Genomic DNA, 23,832 nt, shown 5'->3' on the forward strand with positions numbered 1-23,832 from the left:
TGTTTAACCAGTCATATAAATGCCCAACATTAAGCTTTACTTAAATTAGAAATATATTTTCTTTCTTGTGTTTTTTTTAAAATCTCTATCCAAATTAAGCACTATTCATTGGTTAAGTATTTTGTATATATTGTCATATATTTTTACACATAATTCAATCTATTATTCTAGTAAAAAATCTATTTAAATATAACTATTTCTATTTTTAAAGTAATCAGAAAAATTATCCCTCTTTTAAAAATAAATACTAGCAATCATAAAACTACAAAATGTAGTAAAATCGATTTCTTTCATTAAGGGTAAAACTCCCCACATGTACTACATAGTCTACCCCTATATGCCTATCAAAATCTCTTGAAATATAAGCTTTTATGCAAACAATTTAAAAATTCAATCATATTTAAAAGATCTAACCCAAGTATAAATTTCATTTTTTTACATAAAACTTAATAAATAAAGCACACCATAAATATTCTAAAATTAAAAGGAGATCTGTTATTATCATTACCATCACCAAGAATATCCTACTTTTAAAAATATAAAAATAACATCTTATATATCTATAGTTTATTCTCACTATCTAATTGTAAAAATATGAAATGTGAGTTTGATTATCTTATACCTGTTTTAGTCAAAGTTGCTCTATCAAAATAGCTATAGGATTATATATATTCTCACATGTTTAGTTGATTAGAGGATGATAATTTCACTATAATGATAAGAGAGATTAATTACTTTTCTCTAGTTACTTGACGGTTGACTAAAAACTGATTTAATGATTTACCTCCCTTTACTTAATTCGAGGATGGACTGTGAGAAACGTTTGAAATGAACGTATTCCTCTTTTACTATTAAGAATTATATAATTTTGCCTAAAACAATTTTAATATAATGAAAATTAGGAGGTTATTTTGATATTATTTAATAATAATAATAATAATAATAATAATAATAATTTAAAATTCTATCGAACATTATGTAATCCAAAACCTTATATTTATAATCCTTGTCTAATATAATCCCTACTCAACTTCTGAAACATCTACTACATATTTATCGTCATTTTTTAACTTTTTTTTTTGTTTTTTTCTTCTAATTATGCCGTCTATTAATTATAGCTAGTCTATTTCAAGTCTTTTAACTTTTGAATGCATGGAATTCTACAGTTCTAATCCTATAACCGTATTTTTGAGTTTTCCAAAAATAAGACTGTATACTACACTAGTGTTGACAATTGTGCGAAATTGCAAGTATGAAAAGTAATGACATGCCGTGACTACAATCAGTCCGCAGTACAGTATGGGGTTAATTTTGAGACGGGATCCCCGCGTCGTCGCAGATGCTTTTAGGTCATGGCGACGCTGCGATCTCACTGGTCTCCGATCCCTACGCTCTCTGATCCAATGCCCTCCCTGTAACGCCCTCGCCTTCCTTTTCACTCAAACCCTCCGCTAGTGAGACCGCCGCCGCCGCCGCCGCCGCCGCCACCCCTCCGCTGCTTTCTCCTCCTCTCCTCGTTCGCTCTCCTCCGTCGCCAACACTCCCCCTTTTCCTCCTTTTCACTCATTTGCGGTGCAGGTGCGTCCGCTGCCACCGCTGCTGTCCCTCCACACTCTCATCCCTCTCCGTTGCCGGCTGTGCGGTGCTCGTACGTGATTGGTTACGTTTCTTGATATAGAAAATTTCATAGTTTAATTTATTAAATTTTGTTAATGATAATTTTAGATGTGCAATTTGTTGTTAGTGATAATTTAAGTGTTTAAGTCGTTGTTGATGTTAATTTTTTTTACATAAAATTCCTTGTTAATGTTTAATTTGACACATGAATTAAGCACTTGGTTGTTTGGGAATGATCCGAATGAACTGAAAACATAGATATCTCTTGATTAAATATTTGAAAATTGTTCCATATTTAAAGAGGATAAATGATCTGAATTTATTGATCAAATATAACAAAATAGATTTAGTGGCTGACATATATTGACCAATAGTTTTGAATGGAAATGAGCTATCACTGACACAGAACATATAATTGAATGATAGACTTATCATTTAATATCATTTTTTGTGCAGCAATCATGTAGGTAGTTGATCTGTATGCATAACAATGTATGTGAACTTCATTTGATATAGTTTGATGTAATGCATGTACGTACTTGAAAATTATATGATCACTGGGTAATAATTTTGACATTCTTAGTAGATTATTATTGCAAGAAAATAGATGATAATAAACAACATATTTATTTTTCAGTTCTAGGTACTGTTTCAGTGACGTAACTATCTAACTAAGTCAAAATTTAACTCAATGGAAAAGAAAATCATTTTTATCACTGAAACTGAAAAAGATAATTAATAGCTCAGGATGGGTGTATAACTTTACCATATGAAACATTTCAACTCCTCTATTTGATGAGATAGTTTTAAAATGAACTATATTTGGGATATTTAAAGTAAGATAATCTTCATGCTACAAAATTAACAATATATTTACTATAACAGCAATATCCACAAATGTTCAAAACTTGAAACATATAATGCGCTATAACAACTCTCCCCTTTCCCCTTGATTTTCTATCTTACTTTAAATTTTGCATGATCCATGAACTAATTTAGCTCAAGGTTGTTATAAATGAATATAAATATAATATCTTTCAACAAAGCTTTGATAGTGCATGCATTGTAGAGTCAATTTGTATTTTTTGGGTTTTAATAACTCATTGGGTTTTTACCAATTCCATAATTTAAATCTACTATTGAATTTTTAAAAGAGTTGTTTAAATTTGCTAAGATTTTATGATAATCTAATCATTCTTTCATGGTCATTAAAAGGGGTTAGGATCGTTGTATTAATTTATCTTTTAATTTAATAAAATTTCCCCTATTTATTCATCGAGAGTTTGTGTTTGGCATCATGATTTGTTCATACTACATCACTTTATTTATATGAAACAAAATGTTAGGCAATCTTAGACTGTATATTCTGGAGGGTGGATAGAAGAGGGAAAAGAATTAATGGTGGAAAAGGATTAATTATGGAAAAGAAAAGAAAGAGAAAAAGAGGGAAAGAAAGGAAGAAATGAGGAGAAACTTGCAGCAGTGGCTAGGCTATGGCCATGAATTGTGTCCAGACCACAATCACAACCATGAGCTCACCTCGACCTCATTGTTGGGGGTTGTTGGTTCGCCAAAGCTTGTTGTTAGGGGTTGTTGGGTTATAGGTTTACTTGAGAGTTTGGTTAGGGAGGAAAGAATATTCGTTCCATCCAATTTCAGGTGGAAAAAGGGTAAAACTTAATCCACAGAGATTACAAATCCTTTCTTTCCCTAATTTTGTGTCAAGTAAATGGAGGAAGTTGTCTTCACTCTCGTGCAATCCATTCTTTTCCAAGTCTATCTTTTGTGGTAAACAAGGCATTAGAGTAAAAGAAAAATAACAAGGTTGCAGTAAAACACAACATTAGAAACCTGAAAGCAAACACTATCCATATAAACAACAAGAAAATAAGCTAGTATTTGAACATCGTATCGTCATCTATTTCAATCCATAGTATTAACTTGGAAGATGATGTTTTGGTTCTATGGATTGAAACAAATGATATTATTTTTGAATACCAACTTATTTTCTCATTGTTTATATGGATAGTGTTTGCTTTCACATTTTTTTATTTTATATTTTTTCAACTTTGTAGTTATGATGCTTTTGCTCTATGACTTCATTTCCTATAATGGAAGAGATGTAGCATGAACAGATCACGCCAAACACAAACTCTCGATGAACGAATATGGAAAATTTTATTAAAGTGGAAGATAAATCAATACATGGTATCTTATCTCCTTTTATGCATTGAAATTATGGTCGAGTTTTTGTAAAACATTAAATAATAGATCTATTCTAAAAAACCTAATGATTTATTAAAATCCAAAAAACCTATTAACTAGTTAAAACTAATTACTTAACCCTAAAGAACTCTTACTAATTCAAACTCTTAACTACGTTTGGAAGGAAACAACTAGGAAAGAAAGAGCACAAGGAAATAATTTCTGTATGACTTTCCTTTAATGAAAAGATGACATGAAAAAATTGTTTATCCGGTTGTTTTCTTTGATGGAAAGAAATAAAGAGTGAAGAAATTTCCAAACTTTATTTGTTAAATATTAAAAAAATGGAAAACATAAATCAGAAATAGATTATAATAGTTTTTTTTTTTTTGAGTTTTTAAAGCTTGGATTTGAGTTCCATTACAGATGAAAATGAGGCTTCTGCTCAAATAGGATGGCAGTACTAAATCAGAAAACTAGGGAAAGATTTCCTCAACTTTATCCTTCCCTCTAGTCTTTTCACCAAAGGAAACGGAGGGAAAATGCAGCTAGAAAAAACTTTGTATCACTTTATTTCCTTTATATGTTCCTTCCCCCTTAGGAAACATGCCAGAGGCTAAACCTTTTGGGTGTTGGCCTCCATCATGAACTAAGAATAACCTGATCCAAAGCTTTCTAAGTCATAGAATGGAGCATGCAATATTCATTGGTAGTTTGGCCTTAAAACTAGCATCTACCTTAACTATGTTTTACTTAAAATAATAGAAAATTAGGTAAAAGGATGCATTAGTTGATTTGCACCAACATGTGAAACACTCTATAAAATTATTTTCCAAGTTTACCTCTAGATTTTTCACACAACACCAATATTGTTATACACTGTTAATTTTAAAGATAAACTTTGGAAAATTTTATGAGCACTAATGGGTTGTATATCAACCACTAGATTAATTTGATTTGTCCTTTTCATATTATATTTAGAAATTTCAACGTGGGTAGTGATGTACTTCACTTGATGGTAAACAGAACACAATGAACTCCAAAAAAGGTGCAGGTAAGGTTTCTTCCACTTCAGCTGTAGGGGGTAATTCATCACGAGGTAAAGGTGCTGAAGATCCTGATTCTGGAAAAGGCAATAATGTGTTGAACAAGGGCATGCCTGGTTTGGGCTTAGATTCTCAGGAGAATGGGTGGGAGGTGTATGCAAAAAAATCCAAGAGCAGAACTGGTGGAGCTTCATCAAAACCTTGGGAGTCTTCAAATACTTCTTCTAAACCTTTGGGTCATGTAGAAGGGATCCCTAGGCAAGGATGGGGCACAAATGTAGGAGTTGGCAGAGCCTCTGGGAATAACTGGGCTCAAGCCAGTGATTATCGTAGGCCTGGCGGCAGAGGAATTGGTAAGCAGCAGAAACCTACTAAGGGCTGGGAGACACAGTACGTGGCCCCACCTGCTGGTCCAGGTGTAGTGCCACCACTGCAACACGGTTGGCAATGGGCTGCAAGAGGCGGGTCATCAGGTTCTCAACCGAAAATCTATGGACCTGTCTCTCAAAATCAACTTCAGGATGGTTCCTTCGGTGGAGATTTTGACTCTGATGGTAATATTGTAACTAAACAAAAAGATCATGACTCTGATTCTGATGATGATGATTTGGTGGATGATAGTGATGGTGATCTCAGTGATGACTATGATTCGGATGCTAGTCAAAAGAGCCATGAAACTAGGAAGAAAAACAAATGGTTCAATGGTTTCTTTGAGGAGCTGGATAAACTGACTGTTGAAGAAATCAATGAATCAAATAGGCAATGGCATTGCCCTGCATGTCAAAATGCTCCAGGTTCTATTGACTGGTATAAAGGACTACAACCTTTAATGACCCATGCAAAGACCAAGGGTTCGACAAGGGTAAAACTTCATCGAGAACTTGCTTTACTTTTAGAAGAGGAGCTTCGTCGAAGGGGAACTACTGTTGTACCTGCTGGTGAAGTATTTGGTAAATGGAAGGGTCTGAAGGAGACAACTGACACGGAAATAATCTGGCCTCCAATGGTGGTTATCATGAATACTATACTTGAACAAGATGATAATGACAAGGTACATAAACACATTTATTCCTATATTTTGCCTTTTCTAATCAGTAAATTTATTTTGGTACTGCCTGCTATAGTGCTTTGTGATTCAGTTATAACTTTTGGTTTTTGTATTAGTTTAGTATAATTTTCTTTTTCTAATGATTTGTCTGAAATTAACTAATTCAATTATATTCTTCTCTATTGTTTGAGTTCTTTTGTAGCCTGATTTTTCTTCCTTGAAATTTGTCTAATGAGATTAACAAAATTAAATAAATCAATTAGATATTGATTGCTCATCTTGGGTATTGATGTTCATTCAATTAATGTGTTTGTCTTATTTGCTTAATAGTTGAGTGCTCAAGAAATTGGCTAAAAACTTTGTTTTCCTTTAACTTCCTTAGCCCTTATAACTACTCAAGCTTTCCCTTACTGATGCATAGTATCTGACCACTTTAGAACTTTAATTCATGGTTTTGTGCTGAGTGTTTTATGTAAATTCTGATATTAAGCTACATTTAATAGCTCAGATATTTGATTTGAACGGTTACTTTTGCACTAGCTCAACTTAGGATTTTAACCAATAATGTTCCATGCAAATGTGAATCTTGACTCCTTTATCAAGAATGAGGTTCTAATAATAAATGTTGTAAGTAGTCCAAAGTGGCAGAACTTTTTGTGACAATATAGTAAACCCTAGAGATGCTACATTTACATGCTCAAGGGACATTGACATTATTGCTTGGTGTCGATTTGCTAAATGTTTTTGTATTTCACAAGCATGCTATATAGATGCTACCTTTACAGGAGACCCGACCACGGTTCGGAACTGTTGATTCAATGATTCGAAAAATCATGATCATTAATCTTAACATTTAAAGGTGGTTACGATTCATGACTTACAACTATCAGTTATGGTGTAGTTCGCGGTTCACGACGGTTCAAAGTTATTATTTATATTTTATTTTTTTAAAATTTAAAAATTTATAAAAATAAAAAAAGACTTATTGCTTTATTTAAGTTGCATACATATCCGTTTAAGATATAGAAGAATCAAAGTTTATTTAATTTGTTTACCTTTTTATCCCTATTACTTTAGAAAATGACGTTTTTACTCACTTCTATTTCCCATGTCCGTAGTGGTAGTTCCTTTAGTATTGAAATCTTCTACCTCGTCCTCTAGAAGTTGCATTCATTGAGTTCCTTTTACGACTCTCGTGCAATCAATACTCTGTGTTTTAGCCACTTTACTTTTTAATCTATATTTTAAATAATCTTTGTAAATATTATATAAAATTCTTTTAGAATTTTGTACAATAAAAGCAAGATCAAGAGAAGACGAATCTTTAAATGAGATTAAGACATAATTCAAATTAACATTCCATGCAAAACATCTAATTTAAGTCTAGCATCTAAAACAAATGCAACTTAATAAATATCAAAAATATAATAAAAATATTACTCTTATTTTGCCTTCATTGCTAACACACAAGAAGATAAAAATTCAATGATATTCATTTAAAATTAAAGCTATGCTACAAAAATCCATTACAACTAAATGAAAAGTCCGGTTGCATTCTTAAATATTTTTAAAATTTAATAAATACTACTATATATGTTATATTAGTGCGAAAATAAATATACATTGGTGTTATTAACATTTTATGCAAAAATTAAGACAATAGTTCTCTATATTAAAATGAATCTTCTAATAATTTATACGTTCAGTTCCAACATGTTGGTACATTATGTGGAAATTTTGTAGGTCACATTCTATTAATTTTATAAAATCTACCCCTTATTTCATTATATTAGGATGTGACCATAAATATGAAATAACAATTTTATATAATCTAAATTGTTTTTCTAAAATTTTTAATTCAACTTTCATGCATAGATTTAAAACATGATATACACATCAAATATGAAAAATATAAACCATTAATAGCGGATTGACATACAATTTTAAGTTCTTACTTGCAGTATTAAAACTATCATTAGCAAATAATATTGAAAATATTTTAGAAGATAATTTATATTCTTTTAAAATTAAGCACATCAGTAAAGATATGTTGTGATCGGTGTGTGCTTCATTAAACACTTGATATGCTAGTAAATGTTTTTGGTTTGACCGAGAGTTGTCAATCCAATGACAAGTCACACTTATACATGAATGAGTTTGCCAATCGTCACTTCAAATATCATAATATAAAGATACCTTTTTATTTCATTTATTAAATTCCTTAAATAAATCTTTTTTTATCTTGTCTTACTAATTTTGTAATTGTTCAAGTGAGTGTGGTTCAGGGAACATATTTAACCGTTCCGTTAAGTAATTTTTGACAAAAATCCTTAAATGTACATTTAGAACCAAAACTAAAATATATATGTTTAAAAGAAATAAATTTAACTTATGATTCTTTTAATTTAATATTAAAATATTTAAATAAATTAGAATCGGTATCTTCATTAGTCTCCATTAGTCGATGAAAATATGAATAATTGTGTTTGAGAATCATTGACTTCAAACTCTACTCAATGCTTAGTTTCAATGTATCTCTAGAATTTAGCAATGATCCTTAACTACCATCCGATTGGAATTTGTAAGATGCATTGCAATATATACATTTTGCATGCATCTCTTCATATGGAAGAGGAATTTTCTCACAATGTTTAGTAAAAATAGATGATTTGAAGGAGTATCTCGAACCTTGGAAGTTTTGATACTTTTTTGTCTCGGTTGTCGGAAATGGCTTTGGTTCATCATCAGTAAGTTCACTGTCATCAAGATCCAAATTCGGAATTACCTTCTCTTTTCTCTTTCGAGACTGAGATAAGCTTTCTTCCATTTGAATTGAAGACGAGAAGTTGAAAACAATCGAGCTTTGGGTATTAAGAATCAAGATTAGAGAAGTTAATGTAAAAAGAATGAAATGGAGTTGTCTATATTTATAAAGTTTGGAGAATAACAAGTAGTTAATCATATTCATTTATCAAAAATATGATTAAATAATATGGACCATTCAAATAAAAAACACCTCAAACTGTAGGAACTGTCGGTTAATGGAAGTTTCTAACGACTGAAACCGCTGGTTCAAACGACATTAAAAAAACCCTCCTCTAAAATGTCGATTTAAACCATCGGTTCACCGATAAATTTGGGTCGGAACCATAAACGACCCGTCTAGAGATAAGTTAGTTATGTTCTAAACGATTGGACTAGGTCAATGGGTAACTGAATTGGTTACCATTTCCATCTGAGTCTGGCAGACCTGGCCTTTAGGTAGGTCTACTTTACAATGCACCCAAGAAAGCTCACAAATAATTCATGCATATCCTGTCGTTGATTAAACCTCATTAACACATAATTCATGCATATGATGTCATTGATTAAACCTCATTAACACATAATTCATGTATATCAGGAGCAAATGGCCCCCATGGCATGGTGCAATGGTAAGTGCCACGCCTCGAGGTTATACTTGTTCGCCTAATCGGATGGTACCCCTAGTAACGATATGAGAAATATGATATCGAACCAATTCAAGCCAACACAAACACCAATGCGATATAAAATCACTAAACTCATAACAATTGATGCGTATATGTATGCATATACATGTGAACATACTAATCTTACAATTATACTACTATTATAAAACCTATTTAACGAAGGAAAGAAAATAATAAATAGCGGCAGCAGAACAAAAAATAAAACAACTTGATAAAAATCCAAACTAGAGTGGGATCAACAGCCATGACCTCTAAGTGACACGACACATTCTCTACTTGCTAACTTGGAAATATAGGAAAAACAAGGGGTAATGAGAACAAAATACTTAGCGGGTATAAGAAGATAGTGCATGATCAATATATAAGGAGATCAAAAGGATGCAGTTTCAGGTAATAACGTAACTCATCACCAGGTATAACCAATAAACCACCTACATATGATAAATACATAACAAGCATATAACGAGTCCTGACTGCGCGCAAACTCATGCTATCACTATCTGGTCTAGTGGCCAGTCAGGTCACTGTCTGCCAGCAAACTCATGCTACCACTATATGGTCTAGTGGGCAGGCAGGGTGAAGTAGCTATCTAGCTTCTCAGCTACGGACGGTGGGCGAAATCACACTACCACTATCTGGGTCTAGTGAGCAGTCGTATGTATCATGATTTCTTACGATTTTCTCAACAATGAATGGGAGACAATGACCGACAGGATATACCAACCGTTACTAACGTCTTTCTCAACCACGAATGGGAGACAATAGTCATCAGGATATACTAACGTAACAATAAGAAGAAAATGAATAATCACATTCGATATAACACTCTATAATCATATCTCGGTCTAATTTCACTAGTGTATAGACATGAGCCTAAATAACCAATAAGGTCTAGTAAGATATTCGATATCCTACACTACGGTATGATTGTTCTAACAATAAGCACAAGCTCAAATCATCAACCAGGGGTTAAGCTGGATACTCAACATCCTACACTACGGTATGGTGATATCATACATATATAAAAATCAAGCATGAAGAATCATGAGACTACATAGATATAAAATGAATCATCTCTAAGGTCAAGAATACAAGGCCAAGCTCAAGAGATAATATGAATAGAGTCAAGATAAGCAAATAAATGCTACCTAATCAATATATAAACAAATATAATCATGCACTAAGAACAAAGATCTAAAGAAGACAAATAGGAATTACTCACCTCTAACGTAGAGTGTCCAAATCGTCTTCTAGTAAGATGATCTATCTCTAGCTCATATCTGCAAACACATGATACGAAGAAACTCTAAGGATATATTAATCATTTAATTCGTTAATTAATCAATTAACTACCGAGTTAATTTAATTAACTGACTACAAAACCAATAATTCAATTAACTCTTAATTGATATTTAAATCAATTATCTATCCGATTAATATCCAATTAACTAAGGTGAATTAATTAATCACTCAATCTACTATTAAGCTATTAATCTTTGAAATATCACATTAATTAGTTAACTGCTCCATGAATCAAGTAATTAATAATTATCATATCTATCAATTAATCATATTATTATCTAACTAACCAAAAGTAATTAAATCTGTTAAGTAATATTAACGGTTATCAATAACATTTCTTAACCCATAAATTAATCTGATTACTCATTCCATGTTAAGCTATTCAATTAACTATTTAATTAAATCAATTTGTTAATATTTGATTAAGCTTACCTACGGACGAACACAATAGTCGGCGAAGACCACGACCGATGTCTCCCGACATGCAGGAAGAATGATGGAGGAGGGCCACGACGGTGATGACGTCTAGGCAGCCGAAGTGGCAGCTAGTCGGCATTGAGAGGAGCAGCCACGTGCGAACGCATGGACAATAAGGGAGGTCTGCTCGCGGTGGCTTGCGTGGGTTTACAGTGGCTTCAGTAGAGGCAGTGGCCGACGACAGGCGCTGCACTAGTCCCGTTGGCCGACGATGGAGAAAAAATGGTGCTCGCGAGGGAGATAGCCCGACAGAAGACCAAGTAGCGCCCGTGGTCAGGGAAGGAGGACGTGGTGCCAGCATCATCCGGGTGCGTGGATGGAGTAGTGGTGTAAGCGGTCGGTGCGAGGGAGCGACGACGGTCTCTCGCATGGCGGACAACACCGCATGCATGGGGCGAGGTACGGAGAAGAGGGGCGGCGACCCGCGATCAAGGCGCCAGAAGGCCGACGATGGAGATGGAGGAGAGGGACCGATGCCGTGGCTAGTAAGCAGAGATGGCGCGGTCGTCCTTGCGGGCAGGCGTGCGCTTGCAGGAAGGAGAACGGTGCGGGCAGAGATGAATACTAACCTAAAAATAAAGAACGGAGGAAACTTAGGTTTAGAAATATTAACTTAGGTTAATAGATATTATCAACTCCTTTAATGTGGTATTTCTAAATAGACTTTAAATCTTATCCATTTATCCCCATAAAATCTAAAATGACTCATTTAAAATCTAGAAAAATTTCTATTAATTCATATAAACTTATTTCTCTATTATTTATCAATTTAATATGCTATTATTTTCCTAAATAAATTTAATTATCTCAAATTTTAACCTATATATATATATATATATATATATATATACTACAGGAAGTGGTAGGATGAACTCCCATGTAGTGAGGGTTCAAAGCTCACGTTGGGCATTCTTGAATGTCTACGGAGTTCCAATCACCGGTGACGTTGTGCCGTCCTCTCAGAACCCCATCTTCGCTTCTTGGATTTACCCAGGTGGCTGGTGGGAAATTTCTATGAGGCCGACCCGGTCACCTCCATGATTAGTCGCAGTGTTCTAAAACACGCCTTAGGAGGCTGCCTAGGCGCTCGGCGTCGGCAACTGCACCGGAAAGGCACTGGGCGGCCAGCCTAGGCGGCCCTTCATTTAAAGTCCTACATCCTATCCGATTCATCTGCTCACGCTGGTTCAATTGCCTCTCGCCTCCTTTGCGTCTCGCCTCTTCCAGAAGCATATGTTCGATGATCGGTAAGTTTTTCAATAATTTATTTTATGCAATTTTTTTCCTCTTGCGAGCGTTGCGGGACGTGTCCGGGAGCCCGTCCGCCGTAGAGCGTTCAGTGCTGTGATGTTTTTAAAAAAAATAATTTATTGTTTATTTAATTCAATAACTCCTAACTTAAATAGGGTAATTCGAATAGGCTTTTATACACCCTAACTAATTATCCCAATAAACTATATAAAAAATATATCTAAAATTAAAATCTTTTCATAAATTTTATTAATTTATTTTCTAATAATATGATATTGAAAATTTTAAAATTTTAATAAATATTATTAATTAATTTATATTATGATATTTTATATTTAAAATAAAAAAATTCTAATAAATCTTATTAATTTATATAAATCATATTTATATTCATAATTTTATATTTAAAATTAAAAAAATTCTAATAAATTTTATTAATTTATATAAATCACATTTATATTATGATAATATTTTTTTACTGATTTATATACTAAATTTATTCTTAAATTTAGGGGTGTAATCGAATCGAGCCAAGCCGAATAGTAAGAAGCTCGAGTTCGTTCTCAGTTCGTTATCCCTAAGCTTGAACTTGGCTCGAGTTCGATTCGAGCTTTAGTTCTTAAGCTCGAGTTCGCCTAGTAATAAAATTAAATAGCTCGTGCTCGACTCGACAAAAGCTTGTTTAAAAATTAAACAAGCTTAGTTCGAGGTCATTTAAGATAATTAGCTATAATAATTATATATATATATAATAAGATAAACGAGCCTCTTAACGAACATGTTCGCGAGCCTCTTAATGAACACGTTCGTGAGCCTCTAAACGAACATGTTCGCGAGCTCATGAACTAAATACTGTAAAGCTCGAGCTCGGCTTGATGCTTTTGAGCTTGAAATCAAGTTCAAGTTCGGCTCGTTAATTTAATCAAACAAACTCGAACAGACTTTTTTTTTCTAACCAAGACCCGAATAGCTCACGTGTGGCTTGACTCGTTTACACCCCTACTTAAATCACTTTTAGGTTATCATAATTACAATGATAAGCAATCCATCTTTGATGACATCAGTCACTCAACCTGAATCCGGAATTCTTGGGAGAAAGTCAAATGACATTGGATGAGAGTATGGAATGTTGATTGATCTTAAGAACCTCGACAAAATTAAATGTAAGTTGTGTGAAAAAATGATATTGGGGGAGTATAAGATCAAGGAGCAAATAGGAAATATACCTGGAAATGTATCTGGTTGTCGAAAAACATCTTAATGATAAAAATAAGTGCAAATAGATTATTTTAGAAGGGAGGAATAGAAAGAAGAATAAAATAATGGAAGAACAAAGTTGTAGAGTCGAGATGATTATTTCTCTAGACGAAGAAGGTCTTGAAATTAAAGGGATAGATGGAATTAAAAAACCTCTTCCACTTGGCCCCATGGATAGATATACATCGGTAATTGTTCCAGAAAATGTAGGTTCTGGGGGTAAAGTGCTTTGTAAAAAAATATAAATGAAGCTCTTTTCAAAGAGAGAACTCAACAAGTTTAACAATATATTGGGAGATGAGTTTATGAAAATGGAATCCCATTTAATGATGTGGATAGTGATAACTTCAAGCAACTAATGGAGCAATTGGATAATGATTTGGTTTCTAAAATCATCTCAAGAAGACAAAAGTAAGTGCAAACAAAGAAAGAGGAACAGAAAGAAGAATAAAATAATGGAAGAGCAAAGTTGTAGAGCCGAGATGATTATTTCTCTATACGAAGAAGAAGGTCTTGAAATTGAAGGGATAGATAGAATTAAAAAAACCTCTTCCACTTGGCCCCATGGATAGATATGCATCGGTAATTGTTCCAGAAAATGTAGGTTCTGGGGGTAAAGTGCTTTGTAGAAAAATATAAATGAAGCTTTTTTCAATAAGAGAACTCAATAAGTTCAACAATATATTGGGAGATGAGTCTATGAAAATGGAATCCCATTTAATGCTGTTGATAATGATAACTTCAAGCAACTAATGGAGGCAGTGGGTCAATTTGGACAATGATTTAAGCTTCCAACTCAAGATCAACTTAGGGAGTCACTGCCGAAAGTCAAAGTTGAAAGAACAAAGAAACTGCTGAAGAAACATGAAGAAGAATGAGTGCTCGATCATGACAGATGCATGGAGTGATAAAAAAGAAGCATCTTAAATTTGTGTGTTAATTACAAGCAAAGTACTATATTTTTAGAGTCTAAGGAGTCTTCAGACGAGACACATACTATGAAACTTATTTTTGAGTATGTTGACAAGTGTGTTGAACAAGTAGGAGCTTATAATATTGTTCAGATTGTAATAGACAATGCCACTAACAATGTGATTGTAGCTAAATTGATGAGAGAAAAGCGACTTGGGATTTTTTGGAGTTCATGTGCAACTCATTTATCTCATGCTTGAAAGTATTGGTAAACTTCTACGATATAAAAAGATTACTGAGCAAGTCAAGTTTTTTACCATTTTCATTTATGCTCACTATAAGACTTTGTCATTGATTAAAAATTTCATATAGAAGAGAGACATAGTCCGACCAGGAGTTATTATATTTGTATCAAATTTCCTTACATTGCAAAGTTTGATTGAAAAAAATCTAGTTTAAGAGTCATGTTTACAAGTGATATGTGGGAGAAATGTAAATGGTCAAAAATAAACAAAGAAATTGACTTACTTTACTGTGATGAGCATGAGTTTTTAGAATGGTGTGACACTTTATTTGAAAATATTTACTTCTTTGGTAAGAGTTTTTTGATTGGTAGATGGAGATAGGAAGTCATCCATGGGGTTTCTATATGAGGAGCTTTTACAAGTTAAAGAAGATATCAAAGTGGCCTGAACAATGTGGAATCAAATTATCAGTCTATCATAGTGATCTTTGAGTCAAAAATGATGATAGACTTGATATATCATTGCATACCACTGCATTTTTATTGAATCCCTATTTTTACTATAAAGATAGTTCTATTCCTCTTTTTGAGGAGGTCGCGACTGAGATTTTTGAATGCTTGAAAATTTTGCACGCCAATGAGTTAAATCTACATGATATAATTATTAATAAGGAATTTACAAAATGTAGAGACAAGATTGTTATTTGAAAAAATATTGACAGCAAAAGCATGTGAAAAAAATGATGATACATTTAATCCATGTGCATGGTGGAGTACATATGGTGCTCACACACCAAACTTGCTAAGAGTGACATTGAACTAGTATTTGTCCAATTTAATGTTATTGGTTGTGAAAAAAAATGGAATGATTCGATGTACTAGCTTTAAACTTTAAGGTTGGATTGTGGATGGTGGGAAAGATGATAAAGTTGAACTAGATTCTGGGCTCACATGGTAAATAGTTGATCAAGCAAGTGGAGCAGATGAAAATCTACGACCCCGAAGAAGTTCTAGAGTGAGAGAACTTTACGAGGATGATTTTGCATTCGAAGAAGAAGAGGAGGATCACAATGATGATATTGAGTTTGTGTCCGATGAAGAACAAGTTGTTAAAAATTATGGAAAAGAAGTAGAATAAATTTGTAATATTTTATTGTGTAATTGTGAACTTATTTTAAATTTGATGTTACTGTGTTCAAGTATGTGATTTATTACGTAATTTATGTTGATACCGTGGAATGCGCCTAGCGACGCCTATCCCTGCGTAGGCGGCTTAGGCGCTAGGTGCTGTTCTAGCGCCTAGCGAATTTTAGAACCTTGATTAGTTGGTTCCAAAAGCTAGATACCTAAATTATAAAAAATTGTATATCAAGATTAAATGATAAAATCTTTGAGTAGTGGTAATATTGGTGAAACTAAAATTGTTAGGGAAAAAAATCAAAAAAAAAAAATTAAACTCAATTATTTGATAGGATAACAGATGTATAAAAATAATGGTAAGAATGATGTATATTTTGCTTCATTAAAAACAATTTATTAATAATGCATAATATAAATAATGGAAATAATTTCACTACCTTTTTTATACTTTTCTTTTTAAATATGTTGCTAAAATAAATCCACATTGAGTGTAACTTGAACGGGCTTAATCTTAATCACTTTATCTACAGGATAAATTTTGTTTAATCCTAAATGTACTTTTACTGATTATAAAACTTAAAATGTTTATTTCATTTAGTTTGATTGGATATTCATTTTTTAAAAAATAATTTCAAATATAAAAATTTAAATAAATTAGATTTGGTATTTAATATCAGTAACCATTTTCTTGAATTCTAAGTTTTGTAACATTTTATTTTAAGAAACCTTTATTTTCAAATTTAAATATGATTTTATCAAAAAATCTTGAATATGGAAATTTCAAATTTAATTTAGTTGAGTTCGAATCCAATTTTGTATATTTAATTTTTTAATTATAAAAAGGTTAGTCCTATGCACGAAACTCCTATCAATACGAGTTCTGGGGAAGGGTCGGACCACATTAGGTTTATTGTAATTTATCTAAATTTAATTTAGTAGAATACAATTTTAATTTTTTAATTATAAAATTAAGTAAATTTATTTATTATAGTTTCAACCTAAATATAATATTTTATGTTTCAAAATTTAAATTTTTTTATTTTTTTATCTATTCTAATAATTATAAGAAAAATTAAATTAAATTAAATTTAAATAATAAAATTTTAAATTATTTTGCCTAATATAATAGTTTGTTTGTTATGTTGTTATTATGCCAATATAAAAAATTTGATACTTAATGCTCAAGGTTCTTATCAAATGCTTATAAATAAACTTCACATAATTACATAAAATATTTGTTCTTTCAAACAAAATTTACATTATCGAAAATGAAAATATTTTATGAAAATATCAACTCAATAGACGACACTTTAAATAAATCAAGAGTGTGCATATGTGGGTCTCAAATAAAAAAACAGGGCAGCCCGGTGCACGAACCTCCCACCATGCGAGTATCGGGGAAGGATCCATTGTACGCAGTCTTATCATGCTTTTTTGCGAGAGGCTGTTTCCATGACCAGGTCACAAAGAAGCAACTTTATCGTTGCACCAAGGTTCCCTTTTAGCACTCAAATATTAACAAAAATAATCTTTAATTAATATATATTTATATTTAAAAATAAAAAAGTACCGAAACTAAATTGGCACAACACGATACATACTGAAATTGTATCGTTCTGGTTCTGGTCTAATACTGAAATTCTGACATGCTTCAAAATCTTAAACCTTTGGTTAGGTATTCTAAAATTGGCCTGGTTCATTAAATTTAAGTTGATTTTGTCCATTTTAGAATGATATCTAAGAACTTTCCAATTAATTTCTTTACCTTTGTAGCTTATGTTTTGAACTTTTCCATTGATCTGCATGGATTGCCCAATTTTCTGATAAAGATCAGATTAGCATTTGTTAAATTTGTAAGTTGGTCAATTTGTATCACTATTTGCTTGACAATGCTAAACAACATAAGTACAATTAATGAAATAATTTCAGATGTTGAAGCATTGTTAAATTTGTAAGTTCATATCAGGTTAAATTGAATTCACATATTTAGTTATTCTACCCAAAAGGTGCAACTTGTGCAAGTTCGAGCGAGTTTCTTGGTTGTAGTAGTCCTATTGAGAAGGTTAGAAATAATTGATTAAGCTTCGAGTTAAACATGGCATGGTGGCCTGAGAATTTGAAGTGGATTAGCTTCTTATTGATCAGGTTGATTGAAGTTTCCAAGTTCGTTAAAATGAGGTTGCTAAGAGACTGTCTATATCCTTATCTTTGGATGAGAGCCATGATACCTGGTGGTTCACAGTGCTCAGGCAAATAATATATATATATATATATATCACGTAGGCTTTGACTTTAGCTCAAGCTCAACTTGACAAACACTTGTGGGTTCTGTTAATACTCCTGCTAAATCAATGATAGATTTGTTTAGGAAAAGGGTAGTGGAATATCAAATCCGATTAAACTATTATACGATTCTAGAAAACTTCTCTTTTATTTCAATAGCCTTGCCTCCTTTTATATACAAATTATATACTCCTATTTAAGAAATTGAAATCACATAATATCTCCTAATCAATTACAACTATTATCAAATCAAATCTGGCAAAGTATACAATATCAAATCAAATTTGTAACTCCCCCTCAATCTAGGCGGTAGATACTTTCCAACCCAAGGATCGTGTTCATCTCACTTAGATTAGGTTTGAATAAGGCTTTGATGCTTTGATAGAATGTAGTTGACGGTGATTGACATATCATCATCAATCAATCTCCACATGTTTGGTACCGTCATGGTGGACAAGATTCTTGGCATTTGTTATAGCTAAATGGTTGTCACATAAGATTTGAGTTGGGCTTGATATCTCAACTTTGAAATTGTTTAGCGGTCGTTTTAGTCATATACCCTTGCAAATACCGAGGCTAGTGCTCTAAACTCAGCTTCTACACTACTTCTAGCGACCAATTTGCTTCTTGCTTTGTCATGTTACTAGGTTTTCCCAAATAAAAGAGCAATATCTTAATGTAGACCTTCTTTTATTTGGAGACCCTGCCCAATTAGCATCAGTATATACTTCTAAAGATCTGTTGCATGATTTCTGAACATAAGACCTTTCCCTGAATCTTTCTTTAGGTGTCTCAATATACGATTCACTACCTCTGTGATACATAGATGGATTACTTAGAAATTGACTCATTGAAAAACTTATGTCCGGATGTGTATGAGTTAGGTAGATCAGCTTACCCACTAACTCTTGGTATTGTCCCTTGTCAGCCACTAATTCATCAGTTCTAGGCATAAACCTAGTATTGGGATCCATGGGAGTTTCATTCGGCTTGCACCCACTCATTCCAATTTCGTGCAACATATCAAGTACGTATTTGCATTGGGAAATAGATATGCCTTTGTTGCTTCGTGCCACTTCCATTCCTGAGAAATACTTTAAGTGCCTTAAGTCTTTGATCGCGAATTCTTTGGACATGAGAGACTTGAGTCTTCTAATTTTATTACCATGATTTCATGAAAGGATAATGTCATCAACATACGCAATGAAAATTGTGATTTTCCCATTTGGGAAGTACTTAGTGAACAAAGTGTGATCAGCTTGTGACTAAGAGTATCCATCATTCTTTAAGACTTGTGAATCTGTCAAACCACGCTCTTGGTGACTATTTAGGCCATACAATGGCTTTTTGAGTTTGCATAGTTTTCCTTTTGTATCACTTTTGAATTGGTTTTTTACCATGATATGGAAGTTATGGAAGATGTGTTTCGCTTCTGATTTGTCTTTCATTAGGAATGCCTAACATAATCTAGTGTGATCATCAACTAATAGTAGGAACCACCTTGAGTTTGTGAGACTCAGAGTACGAAATGGTATGTCACCATGGATGAGAGCAAAAGGATGTGTATGCTTATATTGTCTGGGAGAGTAAGTGTTTCGAGTATGTTTTGCAATTTGACAAACTTCGCATTGAAACAAACTCGAATTTTTATTAATAAAGAGTGAGGGAAACAAATACCTTAAATATGAAAAATTGGGATAACCAAGTTGAAAGTGCCACATTATAATATCACTTTCTTTATTGGACTAACTACTATCACGAGACTTAATTGACATATGTGACTAACTAAATGACGGGAAGATAGATAAACAGTAAGGAAGTAAAGGCCTTGAACACAGCATTGCCAATCGTCTTCCCGGTGCTTAAGTCCTGAAACACACAAGAGTTAGAAAGGAATTTAGTCTCACAATTGAGATATTTATTTAATCTACAAACAGACACAAAATTACAATCAAGGTCAAAAACAAATAACACAGAATGTAGAGTTAGTGTGCTTGAGAGATGAATGGTTCTGTCCCAACTACTTTAGCACATGTCCCATTTGCTATACGCATCAATTACGGTTTCACATAGTGAAAAAGTGGAGAAAAGTGATCTATCACCTATCATGTGCTCTGAAGTGCCAGAATCCACAATCCAAGGGAAGTGGGTAGATGTGTGCATTGTTGATTGAAGCAATATGTTTGCCTTGAGCTGTTGGAGAATATCAAGTTGTTCCTTAAAGAAAGGAATCGAATTGTCACTCTGAAAGGAACCGAGTTGTCACACTATGTCATGGGTGTGGCTGCGACATTTCCCTTTGCTTCGCGGTCTCGGGAGGGCTTCCAATTCGCTGCTCTCCCTTGAAGCTGCCAACATGTGTCTTTGGTGTGTCCTTGCTTTCTCACACGCGTCCTTTCTTCGGCCGATTGTCATTCATGTTGTGAGCAGGATTCTGGGCAGCTAGCACTTGCTACAGTTTGACTTGAGAGGCTGAATTTTGGGGTTTGGTTGTCCCAACATTACCCGCATACGGCTTTCTTCCCTTTGGACTTTTGAAAATGCCTCCCAAAGATTTGATAGTGGTTTTGTGTCGAGGATTCTACCCCTTATTGCAACCAGAGACTGATTAAGTCCCATAAAAATCTTAGACATTCTCTTGGTCTCACAAATCTCTTGAAATATGTTTGGTCTTCTTAAGAACACTTTCAATTATGGGTTTCAAAGATATCCACCTGTTGCCAATAACAATTGAGAGTTGTGAAGTAGGTAGTTATTGAATGATTACCTTGCTTGAAGCCTTAGAGAGTGCTAATAACAATTGAGAGTTGTGAAGTAGCTTGTCAAGTATTACCGAGTTGATAATACTTGAAAGAAAGGCAAGCTAACTAGTAAAAGGGTATATGTTATACATTTGAACTATTGTACGTTCTAAACTTGACACTCTATATGTTTACCTTTGCACCCCTCAAAAGAAGATTGACTAGGAAAGAGCAGGTACTTTCTTTGCCATATGATCTATTTGAAAAGTTTCTTCAAATGAACAGGGATGTCTTGTTAGCCCATATCTCTGAGTTGATAATACTTGAAAGAAAGCCAAGCTGAGGAAACAGGAATACATTATCCGGTTGAGTAAAACAGGTTGGTATTGTGGAGGGATTGAGTCATCTGCCAGGAGAGCCTCCTTTATAAACCTGTTAATAAATATTCTAGTTGCTTGTTTCCCTTTGCACTTGTCATATTCCAATTACTTATATTGAGTGCTTCCAACTACTGGGCGAATTCCTTAAAGTTACTGAATCTGCTTATAGGCAATTTCTCAAACTATCAAAGCACCAAGCCTCTAAAGGATGCAATATTCCTTCAGGCTTAAATAGTAGAGTTTATGAATCTTGGTAGCCAAGTGAGCGGCCACTCACTTGGCTACCAGGATTCATAAACTCTAGTATTTAACCTGGAGATCTAGAGTTCGAATCCTGGGGAAGGCAAAAATTCACTGGCAAGGGGTGAGAAGTCCTTGTGAGTAACGGCACGGCCGAGGGTCGTCGGATGACGACATAAGGGGTCGTCAGTTGGGCCGCCATTGTAGCCGCCCAAGGGACCATCAGGGGCCGCTAGTGTGGCCGGCCAAGGGGCCGTGATGTTACAATAAAAAGGCGCCTTTTTATTGTAACGACTTGGCCCCTTGGGCGGCCCAATTGGCGGTCCCTTGGGCGGCCCAACCGGTCCCTTGGGCGGCCCAACTGGTGACCCCTTATGTCGTCGGTTGACGACATAAGGGGTCGCCAGTTGGGCCGCCCAAGGGACCGCCAAGGGGCCAGGTCGTTACAATAAAAAGGCGTATTTTTATTGTAACGCCACGACCCCTCGGCCCCTTGGGCGACCACACTAGCGGCCCAACTGACGGCCCCTGATGGTCCCTTGGGCGGCCACAATGACGGTCCAACTGGCGATCCCTTATGTCATCATTCGACGACCCTCGACCGTGCCGTTACTCACAGCGATGCTCACTTGGCTACCAGGATTAATCCTGGGGAAGGCAAAAATCCACTGGCCAGGGGTGGGAAGTCCTTGTGAGTAACGGCACGACCGAGGGTCGTCAGATGACGACATAAGGGGTCGCTGGCCGCCCAAGGGACCATTAGGGGCCGCTAGTGTGGCTGCCCAAGGGGCCGTGACGTTACATCGTATGATCCCCATGGCCACGCCGAAGGTCGCGCGACCTTAGCGGCTTCTTCGGAGGTGCCTAGTGGCTGTGTTGGAGGGATCACGCAGCCCCAGGCTGCGTCAGAGGGTTTGTACGACCTCGGGGCAGCGTTGGAGGGTTCGTGTGACAGGGGTCGGAGGGGGCGCACCGGAGGGGATTTGTAACCCCCCGGGCAGCATCGGGGTGGGGGTGGGGGGGGGGGGGGGGGGGGCGCGAGCGAGTCTTTTTTTAAAAATTAAAACTGAACTTATGGGTTGATTATCTCAATTAACTCATAGCTATGATTGGGATAATCCAAAGAGGCTTAATTAAATCCTAATAAAATTATTTAATTAATTATATATTATTTAAATTTCAAAAACATATAATATTTATTTATTTATTTATCTCTATATTTTTTATTTTTTAAAATATTTATTTTTAATTATTATGTTTTATATTTAAAAACACCGCGGAGGAGTCAGTGACTTCCGTGGCAGCGGAGAGGTCGCGTGTTGAGACTAGGAGGTTTTAATTAAAACTAGATTAATTATCTTAATTAACTCTATGATAGAGATAATCTAAATAGTCATAATTAAACTCTAATAAAATTATTTAATTAACTATATATTCTATTTATTTTAATTCTAAAATATTAAATAAATTATTTATTTATTTATCTCAATTTTTTTTTCTTTTTTTAGAAATTTCTTTATATATATATATTTATATATTATTTTTTTAAATATTTTATTTTTAGTTAGTTTATTTTATATTTAAAAGATTATGAAACCATATTTGTACGATATGGTACCTAAATCGTATCGTTCTAGTCATAGACCGGAATTCTAATACGCCTCGAGATTTTAAACTATGGTTTATATCCGACTTAAGAAACATTTTGGGTCCTTATTGATAGGCTGGCCTAGCAGTTATTCATTCTATATGAAATCCTTCCCTTTTTTATGTGCAGATAGTCTTTCAGCTAAAAGTTCTCTGCTATTGATCTTTTCCTTATATTTGCGGTTCTAGGCTGTATTATATCCAAATTTCTATTCTTTCACTCAATCTTTTGAAGAACTTGTTGGTGCAGAATTCTTAATGAAAGTCTGTGTAATTGGATTTACTTGGAAAAGAAATTAGCTTGTGTTCTTGGATGAAGACTTTGGAGAAAGCTTAAGAGTGAGCATGTATACTTTTTTGTAGCCTTTGATTTTATCATAATTTTCAAGTGAAATTTTGTCAGCAAATCCTATTCTACTTTCACTAATTTGAATACTTTTTGTCAAAATATTGCAATTAGTATATCGGAAATCCTCCTTTACATGCCCCATAAGCTAAGTAGTTTTGTGTTTTTGAATCTTTTGGAGAATTTTTGTACAGCATTTTATCCA

General features: G+C 34.1%; 1 protein-coding gene across 2 annotated transcripts in view; it reads left to right on the plus strand.

Annotated features, from left to right (window-relative positions):
* Positions 1 to 1,268: 1,268 nt before the first annotated feature.
* LOC121968022 (protein SUPPRESSOR OF GENE SILENCING 3 homolog) overlaps positions 1,269 to 23,832 on the plus strand; it is a 53,017-nt gene continuing 30,453 nt past the window's right edge. Inside the window, exons 1-2 of one of the 2 annotated variants that reach the window (XM_042518553.1) lie at positions 1,269 to 1,659; positions 4,849 to 5,919. In XM_042518553.1, coding sequence (XP_042374487.1) covers positions 4,855 to 5,919 — 1,065 coding nt within the window. In that variant the 5' untranslated portion in view covers positions 1,269 to 1,659; positions 4,849 to 4,854. The remainder of the gene's footprint in view (positions 1,660 to 4,848; positions 5,920 to 23,832) is intronic. The other variant, XM_042518547.1, reaches the window with a different exon arrangement.

Source organism: Zingiber officinale, chromosome 1B, assembly GCF_018446385.1.
Source record: "Zingiber officinale cultivar Zhangliang chromosome 1B, Zo_v1.1, whole genome shotgun sequence".
Lineage (NCBI taxonomy): Eukaryota > Viridiplantae > Streptophyta > Magnoliopsida > Zingiberales > Zingiberaceae > Zingiber > Zingiber officinale.